This window comes from Amblyomma americanum, chromosome 6 (assembly GCF_052857255.1).
Source record: "Amblyomma americanum isolate KBUSLIRL-KWMA chromosome 6, ASM5285725v1, whole genome shotgun sequence".
Taxonomy (NCBI): domain Eukaryota; kingdom Metazoa; phylum Arthropoda; class Arachnida; order Ixodida; family Ixodidae; genus Amblyomma; species Amblyomma americanum.
In genome coordinates, this window is record NC_135502.1 from 23,532,460 (window position 1) to 23,551,725 (window position 19,266).

The following is a 19,266-nucleotide window of genomic DNA, read 5'->3' on the forward strand; positions in this document are numbered from 1 at the left end:
TGTGTGAGCCAAACGACACTCCACGTCGCTCTCTATATTAGCGTCCGCTGCCGACATTTGTCTTTCATGCGCAGGAAATAGTGAAAAGATTGAACCGCGCCACATCGGCGCATAAAATCAGCGCGGGGTGAGGAGCGGAGTGCGTGAAGCCTTGACGCATTGACGTGGACGTGAACATGGCTTATGATGGGACGATGACAAACGCAAAAGCTATGCGCTCTCACTCCGGCACGTCACGGCGAGCGATGAAAGTACGGGCGGAAAGGAAATGAATAATCACGCTGTCTCTTTCATGAGCGCGGTATTTCTCTTTTGAAGCTCCCCCTCACCAGGAAGTGGGAGAAGTCATTCGTGCAAGCGACGACATTGTAAACGCTTGGGAAAAGAAGCGAGCTACTGCAGCTTACAACTAAGCCTCTATATATCGCAGCCTTCGCAGTTATGAATCTGGGAGTCAAGCCAGGAATAATTCTCACCGTTTCTACTTGAACAACATAATCCCTCGGATTTTCCTAAATTAGGAAAGCCGCCCACTTTTCTTGCGGCAGCCCACCCGAATGTGAATGTTTCAGTTCAAGCACAGTGCGCGTATCACCGATGCAATTTTTCTTCGTAGTTATACTGACATTTCTCTATGTCCGAATTATTATTTCCTAAAGGCCATTTCACAGCCAACATGAATTTGAATGGCTTCTGTAATGGGGTTCAAAAACGGGAGCTATGATTTCGCGCAGTGCGTACTCGGTAGCGTTGCCCCGAGTGCTGTTTCCCATCTTCCGATGTGCCGCCATGCACATCGACAAATGGACGCTTTTGTAATTGTTTCATGACAACGATGCTCTGTATGTAGGGTTAACACTTTGAGTGGGTTGCACGTGCCTCTTGCACGCGGCAGCGTGGTCGCGAATTCTCTTTCCCATTATTTTCATTAATCGGATTTAGCCTGTCTCATACCCAGCAACTCGCCAGAAGAAACTAACGTGTAACAACAGCTGAGAGCATACGTGTGATTGGAGGTGAATAATCCTATACATGTGGCGTCGATGAATTCCTCGTTTAAGCTCTTCTTCCTGGTTGAGGGAACTCTGCTAGTAGCCTGCTTTCTTTTCTACAGTGTAGCCCCTTAAAATGGAGCTCTGCGCTGATTTTGTCGTCTTCACGAAGCGGAAGAATGCTTGGCCAAGTCTATTTGAAGCCCTTGCACAGCGGCCGTTCAATAGTGGGGCCCTGCGTGTTTTGGCGAAAACTACAAGCCAGCAGCGTAGGAGAGGCGCTATTTCTACCACGCAACTCGCTTACAGATCTGATATATTTTTTTCTTTTTCTCTGCACGCGAGTTAAGTGAACATGCAAATTAGGTGCGTGCGTAAGAGGCCTGGTCGCGTGAATCTGTCAAATGCGGCGCCGTGTGGCCTGCGCGCGTGATCACGTCAAACCCTTTGCTAATCTGATAGAGCAACGCTTGACACAGAAAAACCCTCCGCGCTGTTAGCGTGCTGCATGTCATAGTAAAGAACCTCGTGATCTGCTTATGCATTCAACAGAAGGTACCTGTAGTGTTGACTCAGTGGTTGTGGTCCTCGATTGCTGATCTGAAAGAAGCGGGTTCGAACCCTGCCGTGGCGGTCACATTTCGGTGGAGGCGAAATGCTGGAGGTCCTTGTACTGTACAATGTCAGGGCACGTCAAAGAAACCCAGGCGGTCAAAATTATCCGGAGCCCTCCACTACGGCGTCTCTCATAGCCCGACTCGCTTAGGGACATTACGCCCCATAAACGCGAACCAGCTTTCAACAGAACTCACAACAACGTTCACCCAGACCTTCAGTTTCAGAATAAGTTGCAGTGGTATCACGTGCGTAACCATACATCCTTACCACATTCAAGAGTATCAGCCTACTCTGAAAGTTGTGTAACTTTGAGTGAATGTTACTGTAACTCTTTTCTCTTTTTTGACTTTCATACCGTCTTTTTCTTTCTTTGTATAATTTGCACTGACTGAGATCCTGATTATTTATTTAGAAGTGGCTTAGCCAGTTATGCACAAATGGAACGAGCAGGTGACTTTTTCTCATTTATATTTTATAGTTCCCACGCGTAATCAATCTTCCTTGCTCTCATTTGCTTTTTTTTAATCTTTCTTGCTTTTTTTCATGTGTAGTCAGCACCGTTTATACAAAAATAACCTACAGCGTCCACAGTTCGCTCAAGTTCACCTTCCCAGCGCCGTCGCCTGCATTCCTCTGCGAATCAGCTTCGCTCCAACCCGCGAATCCTTAAATCCTTCACTTCGTTCTATTCGCGCTCTATCGTTGCCCCACCCGCGACAAGACAGCTTCTGCCTTAAGCTGTCTTCAGCTCCTACTTCTCTTCTAACATTTTAATAAACGCGCTTTTTTTTCCACTCTCTTGAGATGCTTTGTTACCACTTGCGAGAGTAACTTCATTCTTCTATTTTCAAGGAGCTTCGAAGTGTACAGATCTGTAATAATTTAGCTCCGGCTTTCTTGTGACACATCTAAGGGTTGATTACTTCTTTTAAGTTTCACATTTCATCATTGCATTCAGATGCCCGCAGTCGAAAGTAACGTAGGAAATAAAAACATGTGTTATCGTTTGTGTCAAGACTGTTATTGGCAATATCTTCTCGCGTTCAAGGCAAGATGGTGTAAACTTGAAGACGATGAAAACACGCGCAAATGCCTTTTTTTTCTTAAAGGTGCATATTTATTAATGACTCGCACTTTCAAAACTGAAAGTATACCTCAGTGAAGATAGCCGGTATGAGCGCACTAGACGAAGCATGCTTCGCATGGTTGTAATGGCTAAATATTTAAATGGCATCTTAGAACCCGTGGTCAGAAAAAAATCAGAACTAAATGTAATTAGAACCGATTCTTTGCACTATCCCGCAGATTGAGTTGTCCACTGATGTGCGCCTCATAGCCCAGGTGACGTAGCTTTGGCACATAAGTGTGCAAAAATACAAAATGGCGCGACACATTTATCGCTGCGATGTCAGAAGTAGTTACGTAGGCATAACCACCCCTCTGAAGTTCGCCCACAAATTCTCTACTGCACACCACGTCTTCATTCTCTTCCTGTACTCTCTGTCAACGTCAGAACCAAAATTGGAGAAGCTGCTTGGGTGACATTATCCCGTTTGTGGAGTTGCCCGAACGGTATACTCAACACAATAAAGGCGGTAAATAATCCAAGCGTTTTATCACAAAAGAGTCTCTAACAGGATTTGATGCGACATTTTTCAGTCTGTTGCTGCTGCGGCAAGAGATGCGATTTTCGAGTTGTTAGGCCCGATATTTTGTGCGGGGGAAAAAGACGCTGTTCGACGGTGCTTCATCGCGCTTCGCCGACACCACTAATCTGCACAGCAAAGACAAAAGGCACGTTGGAGCTCCATAATCGTAGCGATGATGAGAAGCGTAGCCATTTCGGTGTCGCCTCGGGCACTGCGTAAACTCGATTCGGCTCCCGTCTGAAGAGCTCCGATAATCGTCGCGCCTGTACGGTCGTCACGTTTCGCGTCGGACTGCCGGCAAAAATAACGATGGTTTCATCGCTACGCGCCCACAGACACTTTTATCGATAGCTTCTATATGTGTTTTTACTTGTGTGTTCGAATCTGTGCAGAGCATTTTCGTGATACCTAAGCGTCATAGGAGCACTTAAGGAAGCTTTATGTGTCTGGTCGCTGTTGTGGTGGCTGCAGTCGAAGTAATGCTGCTGCTCGCTGAGCGACATATCTTGCTAACGCTCTTTGCCGCGCTACTTACACCCTGTTGTTCTAGCCTGTCGTTCCAAACTCGTCTGTTATTTTTATAAAATTGTTCAATAACACCTAGTTGAAATAATGACGTTAAATAACTGGACGTCAGTTTAGTGATGTATTATTCATTCAATTTGTTTTTATTCTTGCTAAAACAGAATTTTCTCTCTCTTCGTCTGCGTCAACAACGTGCCACTGGCTCTGCTTCTGCAGAACCAAACGTGCGCATCTGCTCGTTCCACATTCAGTTCCTGAAGCACGAAAACCTATTTCGGGCGTTAATATCTCGTTGTTCAAAGGCGATTGGCTACCTCATAGCGTGATGTGCACATACACATGTGGCACTATCCGTGTTGCATGCAGAAAGGGCATGTAAGAATTCCTGGGTGTGGCTGAACTCGCTTAATACGCGTACTGCCCCCGTGCTTGAGCTAGCCTTAAAACTTGTCGAATGCCTGTTGTTTCACGTCCTTCTAAGCCGTGGACATCAGTTAGTAGGTCCGAAAGTGAAGTTTGCTGTGGTTTCCTGCGTTCGAGGAGGCTAGCGTGAACGCTTGAAGCTAAACTGAGGAAAGAAAAATTATGAATGTAACGCTAAGAGACCGGAAAAAAGCAGAATGTGCCAGGGAACAAAAGCGAGTCGTTGATATTTTAGCCGAAATAAAGAAGAAATTCGCATGGGCAGGGCACGTCATGTGAAGGGAAGATAAGCGATAGTCCCTTAGGGAACCTGAGTGGGTTCCAAGAGAAAGCAGCCGTAGGCAGTGTGCGGCAGAGAGTCTGGTCGGAGGATGAGATTAGGATAAGAGCGCCGTATCTAGAGCAGGACAGGGTGTTAAGCGGAGGTCAGTGGCCTTTTTCTTGTAGTAGGTGCAGTTCAGCTCAGTCGGATTGCGATGGTGTTGATGACTAGAGCAACGACGACAACGACTCGCGTTGTACCCAAAGCACCGCATGACCAGCGCACTAGCGCCAGCGGCTGTCAGTAAGAAATCACAGATCTGTAACCTTAGCCGCCGCGGTGGCTGAGTGGTTATGGCGCTCGGCTGCCGGCCCGGAAGACGCGGGTTCGATCCCGGCCGCGGCGGTCGAATTTCGATGGAGGCGAGGTTCTAGAGGCCCGTGTGCTGTGCGATGTCAGTGCACGTAAAAGAACCCCTGGTGGTCGAAATTTCCGGAGCCTTTCACTACGGCGTCCCTCATAGCCTGAGTCGCTTTGGAACGTTAAACCCCCATAAACCATAAACAAAGAGATCTGTAACCGTTCAATTAATATACGCCTGCCTTGGAAAGAGGCAGTAGTTTTCTCCGGTCAGCTTCGTTACTGTACAGACCGTGGCGTATAACACCCCCTGTGTGTTCGCAGTGCGAGCCCTCTGCGGGCCTGGGCTTCCGTCGGGGCGGCTACCAGTGCCGCTGCCGCGAGGGCTTCTACGCGCCCGCGTCGGCGGCGGGCAACGGCGAGGCGCTCGAGGCCGCTGCCGCGGAGTCGCCCGCCGAGTACCGCTGCCTTCCATGCCCCGCGCGGTGCGGGGGCGCCTGCCAGCGCGGCGGCGAGGGCGAGGCCGAGCGCGAGGCCTGCTTCGTGCAGTACAACATGGCCTGGCGCACGATGGCCCTGGGACTGCAGGGCTTCTGCACCAGCGTCACCGTCGTGCTCATGGCCGTCGTCTTCAGGCTCAGGAAGTCCAAGGTGCGTGTATGCCTGTGGTGTGCGTGCACTCTGCGTCCCTGTTTGTTTGTTTGTTTGTTTGTTTCTTTGTTTGTTTGTTTGTTTGTTTGTTTGTTTGTTTGTTTGTTTGTTTGTTTGTTTGTTTGTTTGTTGGCGTTTACAAGCGCTTTGCACGAAAGAACAGCCCAATCGAAGCAGACTTAGAATTGGAAAACAAGCACGCTGGTTCCTTATGAGCAGTTACGTTTCACTTAAAACTGGTTGCTGAAGCAAGTATACAGTCTTTCGGGCTCTACCTGCTTCGAAGACAAAGCGCGATCTGTTTCTATTCAGTTTTATCCTATGCGGAGATGTGTGTTTCTCGAAGAGCGATTAGTGCTTTGAGTCAGTTTACTTTTACCCTCACTGCGCACTTCTGTACACTAGAACTGTCCGCCGACTAGTACACAGTATTGGCTCACCACTCGTACTGGCGAAGGGATTCGTCTAGGCAGACGTCTCGGCAACAATGCATTCGGCCGAAGGGAAGGAAACAGCGCAAACTGAGACGGCGAGATACGCAAAGCGGTGTTCGGCAGTGCGGCTGGTTTGCTATGCGCGCCGGCGGCCCTTGCACGACAAGCGTCCATTAACGGTCACGGAAGTGCACGATCGATCTCTCGATGTCCCGCGGAGGAGCGGGACGGCGCCTAGACATGCTGGGACGAGCGCGGAAGAAACTCCTATGACATGTCACGTGTAGACTACTTCACTTCACTTCACTTTATTTTCTTAAAGACCCTCGTGTGAGGGTATTACATAAGGGGTGGGACACATATAGATTAACAACAGAAAAAGTACACAAAAATTGAACGAGTTATACAACGAAAAATGATTATCGTGATGCAAGCAAACGCGTAATTTGGTTAATAAACATAGTTTGGCATGTGATGGCAGCAAGTTCATGGGGAAGGCCGTTCCAGTCGCTAGCAGTCCGGGGAAAGAATGATGAAGAAAAAGTTGTTGTGCGTGCTCGTGGCCGAGATACCTGCTGCTGATGTCCGGTGCGAAGAGAAAAGCGCGGTGGGGGAGGGCAGATATAGGGTTCCTGTGATAGCTCGGAATAAAAGAATTTATGAAATAGGGATAAACTAGCAATGTGGCGACTAAGTGCAAGAGTAGGTAGATTGGAGTGCGATTTCAGAGCTGATATGCTGATATCAAAAGAGTATGAGGAATGAATGAATCTAGTTGCCCTATTTTGAACTGATTCAAGTGAGTTAGTAAGGTATACTTGTTTCAGAGACCAGATGGGCGATGCGTATTCTAATTTTGATCGAACTAGTGATTTGTATGCGAGTAGCTTAACATGCTGGGGGGCAGAGTGGAGATGACGCTCCTCGGGAAAAAAACTTGCGTAAATACTCGGAAATGCGCAAAATTCTTCACGGTCCCGGCTGTTTAGATGGCAGCCGCAAGAGCGCGAATTGATACGAAAGGTTTTGGTGCGTCATTATAAAACTCTTCCTGGTCATTTGTACATGAGTGTTGCTCAGTCATTCGATACGTCATTATACCGCGTGTTTCATCGATGTCCGCCGCTAATTTTTACGAATAGGCTTTTGGTATACAAACACGGCTTTTCGGCGCAGTCAGAAAAGAGGTGAACCATACTAAACTAGTAATCTGCTTAACGAAATCTGAGAAGTGAGCTTTTTAACCATTATAGTTAGGTGCTTGGTTCCAGTTAGAGACTGTAGCCGGCCATTAGCAAAAACAATATCAGAGCCATGTCAGACTATACTCGATACCAGAAATCGACAGCACGATGGTAACATTAGCATGGGACGTGCAGAATGCATCCGACATTAGGCAGAACTACTTACCCGAGGCCCTGGCGGGTACTAACTGTGGGATCCGCGTGTTGAAATATGCAAAAGTGTTCCTAAGTGACCACGCCGCCGAAATTGCCATACTACAGATTACCACATCGGTGTAAGCCCACCATCATAAGTCACTTCGTCATGCACGTGTCACGTGACCTTCTCCATCCCGCCAGGTCTCGGCTGGCCGAGTGTTTCTTGGCTGAAACACCCGCTATGTTACTTTCTGAAAACGAAACCTATTTTTTTTTTCAGAACTGGCATCAGACACAATTTCTTCCTTCACGCGTCCATAAAAGGCAGGAATTAACTTGACCGGCATCTGAAAGACTTAAATGAATCTGTCCTGCCGTGCACTCCCCCATCATATCCTTCGGTCCGTATCAAAAGGCTCAGGTGGACAGTGATATGCATCCACATCGGCACCTTTCTCAAGGCAACTGCGATGGCTTCACACCGAAGAAAGAGGCCGCGAAAGTTTTGAAATGTTAACCGAGCGCTTTAGTCTGCCTGCGCTGTCGCGGTCAATGCCGCCATTCGAGAATGTCGTAAAGCGATGCAGCCACAATCGAAGGAAAAGAGCGCAGTAATAATAAAAATAAAGCCGTGACAGCTACTACCTGCCATGGCTGGCAGGTGGCGTGGCGTGGTACGCTGCTATCCAGCCTCCAGGATCTTCCCGGGGCGACCACCTTCCGCTCTCGCAGTGTCAGGTGGCGTTCTGATATGCTACTACCTGTAAACACGCCACCTGTCACACGCCTACGCACGCCACCTTTCAGGTCACGCCACCTATCAGGTGGCGTGTTACGCCTACTGCGACGACGATTACGACATGGAACGCAGGAACGGGCGCCTAAGGGCTCGCTCTAAAAAAGCTCCATTCATGCAACAGCATGTGAGCATTTAGGCACTAACGAGCGAATCTCCTACTTAGGTGGAAACAAAGACGGCGCGTGGACTTCACAGTACTGGTCAATTCCGCAGCCCATCAATGGCAAGTTCATGTCGCAAATCTAGGCTTACTGAGTTTTCAGATACGAACTCACTAAAGAAAATTGCTAATATTTATTACGCGGCGCGCAATTATGCCAAAAGTGGAGATAGGAGGAGGAGAAGGAAAGGCAGGGAGGTTAACAGTGAAAAGAAAACGGTTTGAAACCTTGCACTGAGGGAAGGGGACGAGGGGATATAAAGGTGAAGGAGCAAACGGAGGGAGTTAGCTCAAAAGAAGATTTTAAAGATATCTAGCGCTGAGAATGTTGTGAGTGTAGTGCGCTAATAAAATATCACCAGTCGTCCAAGAAATTAAGGAAACAATCTGTTTATGGATGGCATTGAAAGTATAAAGGTGAGAACATGCCTGACGTTATGGCTATGACGTGATCCAATAGTTTGGATGGCCATGAACGAAGACGCAGCAGAAGGTGATTAAGAATAGTAAATAAAGGTAATGTCAGGCTTTAAAGACTACTAATTTGCTTCCGCGGCAGCTTAACATATATGTGAAATTTAATGTAAGTATCTAGTTCGACCCCTAGAAGAAATAAGCAAAGGTTTCCTCGAAAGGCGCTGTGTCCTTCTAGCCGTGCACATAGTCTGAAACTTGAGAGCGCACTTTTGCTGTCCACAGGTTGATTGATTGATTGATTGATTGATTGATTGATTGATTGATTGATTGATTGATTGATTGATTGATTGATTGATTGATTGATTGATTGATTGATTGATTGATTGATTTGTGAAAATACTTCAAAATTTAATAAGCCCACTTTCTGTCATTACTAACATGCCTGTTTCCTTTCCTGCTTTCAGATGTTCGCATCAGCCATGTGGATTCTTCTAGAGGTCATTTTGTTGGGAGCACTTATTATCTACCAAACAGTAAGTAAACCTTGCCAAGAAGTGTATAAATGTTGTACGCGGTGCAGCGTACTGCATGAAGAAACTGAACAGGAAAATGATTGGAGTGCGCTATTTCAAAGCCTATTTAATTAATCGCGTGCCATTCTTACCGTTCTGTCCGAGCTCTGTTTCAGCAGTGAAAAGTTATTCGCCGTATGCGGTCATGGGTTGTGAGCCCGGTTAGCGGTTAATACGCCTTTCGAAATTTTCCCGTCTATGAACAGCCATGTGACTGCTGGACTGAAGCAGCCGCGTTCCGATTGACGGATTTCAAAGAGGTAGCTTAATGGAAATATGCGGCACAGTCCAGATGGACGTGCAATCAGTCAAGTTGCAAACAATGAAAAGATCTTTATGAACAGGCTGCCTAAGATTACATACTTCCACTTTACGTATAGGATCCTTGCATTCAGTAGATATGGTGTTCAACCTGGAGGGCGGCATGAAGAAAATGAAGCTTTAGCGCAGGCCATACATAATGTGACAGGTGCACATATGCATGGAGGAAGCGCAACGCTCTGTGTCTTTGCCTCGTACGGAGGACACCCTGGCTGATTTTTTTTTTTTTTTTGCTATATTCTATGTACTAGGCGTTTTTGCACGGGCTTTCTTTTTGAGTTATCGCTGCTAGTGATTCCTTTAAGAATAACTTTTATCTTCTGCAGTACATTTTTTTTCTCCTACTTAAGGATGACGTTAGCTAAGCGCAAAGTAACGCGACTCATGGAATGTACCAGCCACTCGCTATGCCTCACAGTATCAGAACTTAGCGGAATAGCATAGAAACCAGGAACAACAAAAGCGGGCTATCTATTGCGGAGACAAGCAAGATCTTTTTTTTTTAACTTGCTTTTAACCACAAGGTTGAACTTGCTTTTGAGCACCAGTTTTGACCACTAGGTTGAACGTTTGGAGCGAGCCGAATTCCCGAGATCGGTAATAGGTTCTGTGGCGGAGTCGCTGCTTAAACAATTTAGAAGGCTTGAGAGGGCCGTTGATGTTCCTCACCTCACGCTGGAAAAAGAAAAAGGACCTTTTCAAGTCCTTCCATATGTGCACAAGCTATCGCACAATGTCAAGAGAGTGGCTAATAAGTTCGGAGTTGATGTCGTTTTTACAGCCCCCTTGAAATTTTCCCACCTGTGCGCCATGATCAGCAGGTGTCAAGGCAGAGGGGCAAAGTAGAACAAATGTGTTACCAAACACCAAACTGTGCCTTGCACTGTTGGTGTGGTGTATAACATTCCGCTCAGCTGTGGGTCTATGTACTACATAGGCCAGACAGGGCGCTGTCTAAATGACAGGCTGAGAGAGCATGCCAATTGCCTGGGCGCAAGTGGCGGCTCGAACTTGTCTCTGCATTTCCTCAAGTGCAAACACTGCACTGACAGGAATAAGAAGAAGAAACAGCAGTGCCGTCCTCTCCACCGTTCTACAGTTGTTATCGGGCGAGCTTCCGATAGGCTGGCCCCGGAAATTGTAGAGGCCCTTGAAATTAGTACTACGGAAGGCTGCGTGAGTAAGGCATCGGTAGCCGTTCTCAAAAAAGAAATATAAGCCGTTTTTGTTGTTCCTGGTTTCTATGCTATTCCGCTAAGTTCTGATATGACTCTGCTTGTGCCTATCCTTGATGCAATTTTTACTGTACCTATGTGCATGCTCTTTTTCCCACACGTGATGCTCTGGATTTTGTACGCTTGCGCCCTTTCTGCTTCTTAAGGCGGTGTGTCGTTTATGAAAATGCAGTTGTCAAGTTCGCGCTCGTGTGTGTGTGCGTGTTTCTCCCTCCGTCCTGTGTTAATCTGCGCAAAGTTTTCCTGAATATGTCGCTACACCAACTGGCCCAACGTTCTACCCTATTATGCTACTCACTTTTGTAGCGATAGCTACATTACGGTAGCATTTCGAGCCTTCAGCGTGGCGGCGCCGCCACCCTGTGGCTGCACCGCCACTCTATCACGTGGTTGGTCACGTGGTGCGGAGCAGCTGCCGGCGGCGCGGCTGATCGCGTGGTTCGTCACGTGGTTGGTCACGTGACCAAGATCCACTCGGCCAGCTGTAGCAATCGCGTCGCTCCAGGTTTAACCAGAGCTAAACCACTGCCAATTTTTAGTTCTCACAGTCTACACTCGAAACGAGTAATCCAGGTTATGCTCACGACGCAGTATTCGTAAACAATCGCGATCACGTACGTGAGTGTGTTTCCCGTGACGGTTCATAACGGATCGAGACAATGCACGCTGGCTACCTTGAAGGTTCTGTATCGTTCCTAAATATTGCGCGGCCATTTTCACCGAGGGCTGCAAAGTTTACGGGTCACTGTCATCACTGTTGAGAGTGAATTTCTTTTTTTGACGCGTAGCGTTTGTAGCAGCCAACCGCCAATTTTTTTGTCTGGTTGTGCAGTAAGGGTGGCGACATATATAGCGTAGAGTTCTTCTATTAGGCGAAATTTCTCGCCTACTAAGAGGAGTTAGCGTTCGCTTGACAACATGGCAGAATCTCTCCTTTTCAGTTTGCTGCATGTTTGAAATAGATAATTAAAGAATTGGATTAGTATAAGGCTAAAGGGACACCAATGACAACTTGAAGTCGGCCTGTATTGACAGATAAGCTAATTTGCATAAAACGGAAATTTCTTCAGCTATAAAGTCCTAAAAAATGAGAAACAGGTGTCACCACCACTGCCCAATTTCGTATGTAACTTGCGATGCGTCCACACTGTTTTTTGAGCACGGATATAACAGAGGCTACGCTCCTCCGCCAATCGCTTCATAACTGTTATCACGGAATCATCTTCAGTGTGGACGTCACAAGTTTGATTCCAAAGGCGGGAATTTTTTTAATGCAATTTTTTCAGCAATAAGTGAGTCTTTGGCTGCCGAACCAACAAAGATATAGCCAGAAAGAGCCAAATAACCCTTTTTTACTAAAAACTAGAACAGGATGCAGATCTACTCGACAGGCGATGCCTGACCTTTCGAAACTTTGTGCCACCAAAACAGGAAGGCTTGCAACAATTTCATAGGTGCTTACAGCCGCTACTGAAAAGATTATAATTATTTTCCTATTCATGGTGCCTCTTTAATAACGAATATGTCAGTAGCCTGCGGTGACTCAACCCCTGCTAAGTAACTCGGATGAGGAATTTCAGCGCATTACTGCGGACTTTTAGTATCCAAAGTACAATGGCAAGCCTAAAATTTAAACGGACTAAAACTCAACTAATGTTGAAAACTGTTGCAAGAGAATAGTTCATTGCCAGGAAGTACAATTGCCAGGAAGTACAGTTGCCAGGAAGTACAATTTATTTATCAAGGTAGTAGTCGGAAATCCTGAACCAGAAGAAAAAATTACCACGATTACCCATTACCAAAAACGTCTTGAGTGTGCTTGACAGGCCTTATGCTATCAGCTTGCCGATATTCTTCAGAAGGAAAGTACAGTCAGCGCCAAATGAAATGCGAACAGGGCAGCTGAAATGGGAGCTGCTAAACCAGTAGATTGCCTTGAGACAGGTTGGCTGGTATTTGATATTTACTTGGACAGGGTGAAGTCCACTGCATGCAAGTGTTAGACTCTCACTTATTTCTTTTCGAGAAGCTAATAATTTTCTGTTCTCCCTTTCACGGTAAGTTCTGCCATTCGAGTTTTGAGTTGACGTTGTTGGTACATAACAAATGAATCCTGGTAGTCTTCACTATACGCTGCCAAATCTTATGGTAATAAACGCGCAACAGGGTGTATAAAGTGAAAACGACGGTGAGTAAGCGACGGGGTACCGGCGTGGATTAAAAAACAAACTGGAGTTGATGACATCCCAGTGAAAATAAAACGCAGAAAATCTACTTGGGTGGCACCTGCAATGCCGAGAACAGACAACCGATTATATTTTGAGGCAACAAATTCGGATAGAGAAGGAGAGAAGCTCATTTACAAATAAAAGAAGAGAGGCAGTATTGAGGTATTATTATTTGGCTTGCAACTGCAGAATTGGAAAGGAGGATGAGAAAGGAAAAAAGGGATATAGTGTGCGACGATGTGGTAAAAAAGGCAAATAGCGGGTTCCAAGAGAGACCCGCCGCGGTGGCTCAGTGGTTAGGGCGCTCGACTACTGATCCGATGTTCCCGGGTTCGAACCCGACCGCGGCGGCTGCGTTTTTATGGAGGAAAAACGCTAAGGCGCGCGTGTGCTGTGCGATGTCAGTGCACGTTAAAGATCCCCAGTTGGTCGAAATTATTCCGGAGCCCTCCACTACGGCACCTCTCTCTTCCTTTCTTCTTTCACTCCCTCCCTTATCCCTTCCCTTACAGCGCGGTTCAGGTGTCCAAGGATGTATGAGACAGATACTGCGCCATTTCCTTCCCCCCCCCCAAAAAAAAAAAACAATTATTATATATTCCAAGAGAACTTACTAGCAGCGTAGTGGGTTTCATCAAAGTGGATGACAAGGCAACGTAGCATAGGGCGGCACGAAGTCAGATGGGGAGAAGAAGTTGGTGATGGTGAAGGGGATTGTGAAAAAATTTATTGACTTTGAATAACGGGTACGACCTTACCCCGTAGCTTGACAGATTCGGCTAGGAAGGAGTGGGCTGCTGGGATATGGTGATCAATGAAAGATGATTTTGTCCTTGCCCGTAACTTGTATAACGGCTACGGTTGCGGTGGTGGTGTGAAGATGATGATGAAACTCTGGCGCCTTGAAAAAGACCGTTGGTTGGAGAACACGTCGCTCGAGAATGACAGACGCATGCGAGGGCGACTTCTCCTCAGTGCAGAGAAATACTTGTAAAAAGCGAAAGAGCTCGTCGAGCAAGAAAACGCTCTGCACAGCTGTCCGGATCTTCAGTGGCAATAGGCCAGAAACGAGCGCCGCTACAGGCATCGACTATGCTATCGATTAAACTCTTTATCACTTTTCAGTGAAAATGTGTCAATGTTCACCATCTATAGCAAATATAAAGCGTCGCATGTTTCACACTATCAACATAAATGCGACCTCCATGATCCAAATACATTCCATGTACTAACCTGGAAAATTTTCTGCGAGGAAAAGCCATCGCATTCACACCTCTGTTGTTTACCAAAGAGACCTGCAAAATTGTTTCTTTTTTATTCTGTGCTCAAGTTCTAGCAAAGAGTTCCGCTTTTGACTGCGTGCGCGTGCCTTCTTCTGTCGGTGTATTCCCCACAAGACGGGAACATAATCAGCTTGTTCTGTAAGAGAAAGCAGGCAAAAGGATTTCGTCGAAAGCTCCGTTCTATTCACGAGCTCTCCAGAAAGTTTTCCTTTACTTTCGCTACGCGTGAGCTGTCAAAGCTGTGATTCGAGTCCTAAAGTTAAGAGTGGCAGCCTAGTTTCTATACGTGGCTGTAGACGCAACTGCAAATTTCGTGTCAGCATTTCCTTTTCGCAGCGGCAAGATTGTAGTCTGCACATATCAAGCGCCCCGCCGGCCACCGTGCGTAATCGGATTTGCTGTCACTACAGGAAAGGCTTATGCTACGCTTTCAATGCTTCGTTTTCAGCGTGTTTGAAGAAATAAATTTACTTTTGTGGAATGTGTGCCCTTGTTTTACTAGGAACGAATCCGTTGTTTCGAAGACGTCTTCCTCGCTGTCGTTCTATTTATAAAACAGAAGCTGGAGCAAATCACCGAACGTGAAATGCTTTGTGAGACTGCGAACGGCATGGTATTATGGCGTGTTTGCTTCGACGTTTTTTGAAAGAATAAAAGTGAGGAAATTTGCACACAATTGAGCCAAAAAAAATTGCGTCAAAATCTCGCCGCTCTTTGCCCAAACTTTCTTTTTCCGCTTATTTCCCTTTTTTTGTTTTCTGAAGTGCTTCTACTGAAATTCAGAACCAATGCGGTGTGTGAAAAAAAAAAAAACGCCGGCTTCTAGAGGCCTCCGTTTTCAGTCATGCCACCACACCGTCGCTGCCTGGGAGCGGCGTTAGCCAACGAATAAATTGCGCTGAAAATTCGGCGAAGTCATTCCATGAACCGAATTTTTTCTCAGAGAAAAAAAAAACATTCAAACGCGCCCTAAATCCGACAGAGGCGAAGGGCAGCTTGCTTTCTGTAGCTCACCTCACTTTCGTCGTCTGCTGGTTCCTCGCTTTCCCTCGCAGGTTGCTAGACTTGTTTACCTCGCGTCAGAAACGCGACTGCTGCGTGCGTTTCACACGAGACTTGGCCATCTGGCGGCGGGTTCTCTCAACTCGTACCTCCTAAATTTGCGCCTGCACAGCCTGTCCATGTATCACCTATGCACGCCACTAACTTGCTTTAGTCGTCCTTCGTTGCGTTTTCTGCGCACGGATCACGTGACAGCTTCGAGTCACGCACGTATGCCGTGCAAGAGAAGGTACAGGTAAAGCCAGCGGCTCCTGACAAGCCTCTGCCCTCCTCCTTCGTGCGATGTCTTTCCCCGCATTGCAGTCCACGAGCGCTGCGGTGAAGCCTGTCCGCACGGCCGCGTTCCGGCGTGCGAGGTTTCGTGTCTAATTATAGGTCGTCGCCGATGCCGTACCTCGTGCTTCGAATTCCGTCGGGAAGCCAGGAACGACTTCCGGTACGCTGGTTGCCATCCAGCCTCGGCGATGGGGAGAGAGTACGAGAGAGGCTGGCTCCTGAACGCTGATACGAGGGGGAAGAACTTGCGGCTCTAACAGCGGTCCGGAGCCAGCACCTGTTTAAGATGGTTCTTTTTGTTATCTACGTCGCATCTGAATGACATTCATAGAAGAGCACTCAACAATCAGTTTTAGCTTGCATGCAGCATGACAGCACGTGCCCTCACATGAGGCAAATGTCTGTGCACATTTAAAAAAAATTGCCTACCGCTTTGAAGTGACTTAAGAATTTTGTTCTGAACGGCTTTCGCAACAGAAACCTCCGCCTTAGGAACAGATCGTCTAGATTTTGCTGCGTTCTTCTGTATTTATTTATATATGGTAATTTTGTTTTGTACGTCGACTATTCTACAACTAGTGCACAGCAGAACAAGTATGGCTAGACTTTAGTTATCGTGGAAGTTCACAGCCCCTTTTCTTGCGATAGCTAAAGCCATAAATTCTTATTTATTTTCCTTTTTTTCACGAATGTCGCCAGCCGATTGAGGACATCGACTGCACAATATTACGAGCAATCTCAAGCCTAGTTTTTGGCTTGGAGAATAGAGGTGCCATATAAAATGTGATTGAATTGCTGCGGAACTTTCAGAATGTAATCTCTTATCACGGACGAATTGGTCACCTTAAACCTAAATATTCTAGTCACGGAAGAAGTAACTGCGCATTCTAGCTTCATATGAACGACATGCGCAGAACGAGCGACGCCTGTCCTACGTGTATTAGCATGAGCCGAACTAAGCCCCCCCCCCCCCCCCCCCATGGAAAAAAAAAGACAAAGGTTCACTGCCAAAACCGAGAAGCTGCATAACTTGAATGTTAGCTGTTCAGACTATCTGAAGTCTCGGACACTCAAGAGGAGCATAGAAAACAACAATTCTAACGCTCCTCCGACGCGCTAGCATACAGAGCGGGAGCTCCTCTAGATTAGAGCACAACAAACGAGTGCTAGAAACTGTTGACTGCTCTCGGAACTCTCACCGATGCAGAAATTACCGACTTCTTCCTTGAGCATTATTTGCCGGCCTCTACAGGTTAGTTCGTGCGTGACTACAATAAGGCGCTGAAGTTCTAAAGGGGCCATACTGCGCGCAAGTAATGACTTTCACCATGCTGCCGTTATTGAAGAATGCGCCGCCGCATATTTGTTGTATTGCGTTTGTATTTCTACGTGCGTGAGCGCATGCATTCCCGTGCTCAGAGACCGGAGTTTGTCCGGCGTCATAGGTCCCAAACATTATTTAATAAAACAGCACTTGGCCATTCCGTTCATGAATCTGTTTGCAGCCTGCCGTTTCTCAATGGACTGAATTTCGAACACATCTTTCTTTTCCTTCGTCCTACATGCAGTTGTAAGATAGCCAACCTGCCACTGTCTGGTAAACCTCCCTGCTTTTCCTTCCTTCTTACTCTTTCTCTCCTACTGGCTAGAGTGATTGAGTGCTGGAGGCATGATTTATTAGGAGGCTGCAGACTCAGATGCAAAATGAAAGAATCTTCTGCCGCTTGCTAAAGCTTGTTATTTTACGACCAGCAAAGCAACACTCCTTTTCCTGTGTTTTAAAGGGGGCGAACCCGTACACAGAGGCAAGAGGGCTTTATGCACAAATATAGAGGAATGACCGAAGGTTATATGGTTTAGGTTACAGCAGAAACAGAGGATGTAAGGTTACTGATGCATGCAAGCAATCTAGGGTACAGCCTAAGACTCGAATCCCGTTCAGAGCAAAGAACCAAGTAAGGGTCGCGCATCTTAGAAAACCGATCGCGACTATTGTCAGAAAATCAAAGGCAAGAATTTGTAACTCATTTCAGTTTTAGTTTCAATAAAGTCGCATACGAGAACGGCTAAAGCAAACTGTCGGCACAAGCAACACAATATGCCTTTTCGCTACGCCTCTTGTGGCCGTGCTTAGCTAATAGCCTTCACTGCAAAACTAGAATAACGCCAGAATAGTTCCGTCGTTGTATATGTGCAATAGATTCACACGAGGCACAAATATTATCATATTGCTCAAAAACATGCTCACAAGAGCAAAACGAAGAAAGATAGTTTATGCATGGGAGCAATCGAAAGCACTTTCAAAGCGAAAGCTTTACTGGCCGCGAACTTGCGATTTCGCCGTGGCGGTGCTCCGAGGAGGCACATGACGTCATAACGCGCGCCTAGCCGCGGATATTTCTCTCTCTCTCTCGCTCCCTAGTCACTACTGCGCATGCGCCACTGGTAGCACCGAGCCACAGGTGTCCCGCCGCTGCGCAGCGCCGCGCCTTTCCTCAAAATCCAACTTAATAATAATAATAATTGGTTTTTTGGGGAAAGGAAATGGCGCAGTATCTGTCTCATATATCGTTGGACACCTGAACCGCGCCGTAAGGGAAGGGATAAAGGAGGGAGTGAAAGAAGAAAGGAAGAAGAGGTGCCGTAGTGGAGGGCTCCGGAATAATTTCGACCACCTGGGGATCTTTAACGTGCACTGACATCGCACAGCACTCGGGCGCCTTAGCGTTTTTCCTCCATAAAAACGCAGCCGCCGCGGTCGGGTTCGAACCCGGGAACTCCGGATCAGTAGTCGAGCGCCCTAACCACTGAGCCACCGCGGCGGGGCAAAATCCAACTTACAATTTTCATTTTTCTCTTTCTTCTTTCCCTCCCTCCTTTAACCCTTCCTTTACGGCGCGGTTCGGGTGTCCACCGAGATGTGTGACACGGTTGCTGTGCCATTTCCTTTCCTCAAAAACCAAATAAAACAAGTGAGCCGACGGCGTTCATAGAGTTGGCGTTGACAACTTTGCAAAGGTCCTTCATTTTCACGAAAGGAAAGGCGTACAACCGGCTCCGTGGGTCAGTGGAGACCTCAATCTCGCCTTCATCTACGTGGCGTTGGTGTCCAACTGCAAAAGCCTGATTGTGTTCCGCACACTGGATAGGCAGCGCTCCCTCCCTACCAGCCTGGGAGGTGGCATGCAATTAATGGTTGATCGCGAGAGATTGATCACCAAATGAACGCTGTGGCCGAGCTATTGCTGCAGTGCCGCATGTATCTGCACGAACTGACCATTCCCGAAGAGTGCATGAATATGCTTGCCGGGTAAACTTATTTAAGAACAGCTTCTTCCCTAAGACAATACATGAGTGGAATAGTTTGCCAGGAGAAATTGTTTCCGGGACCCCTTCGTCTTTTATCCAGGATCTGAAAAATATTCTTCTTTAATGGGTTTTAGCATTGCCTTTAACTTCTCATGCCTATTTTTCCACTTACCACGATACAGCGTGATTAAGTGACGCAAACATCAAAACAACTACGCGTATACGTGCCATTTTATTTTTCACTGCTTGTTTCCTGTCTTTCAAATTGCAGCTGAATTTGCATTGTATATCATCTGTGCACTCATATT

General features: G+C 46.8%; 1 protein-coding gene across 1 annotated transcript in view; it reads left to right on the forward strand.

Annotated features, from left to right (window-relative positions):
• smog (G-protein coupled receptor 158 smog) overlaps positions 1 to 19,266 on the forward strand; it is a 183,561-nt gene that overhangs the window by 109,397 nt on the left and 54,898 nt on the right. The window contains 2 exon segments of the mRNA XM_077628421.1: positions 5,154 to 5,480; positions 9,137 to 9,205. Of these exon segments, the coding sequence (XP_077484547.1) occupies positions 5,154 to 5,480; positions 9,137 to 9,205 (396 nt within the window).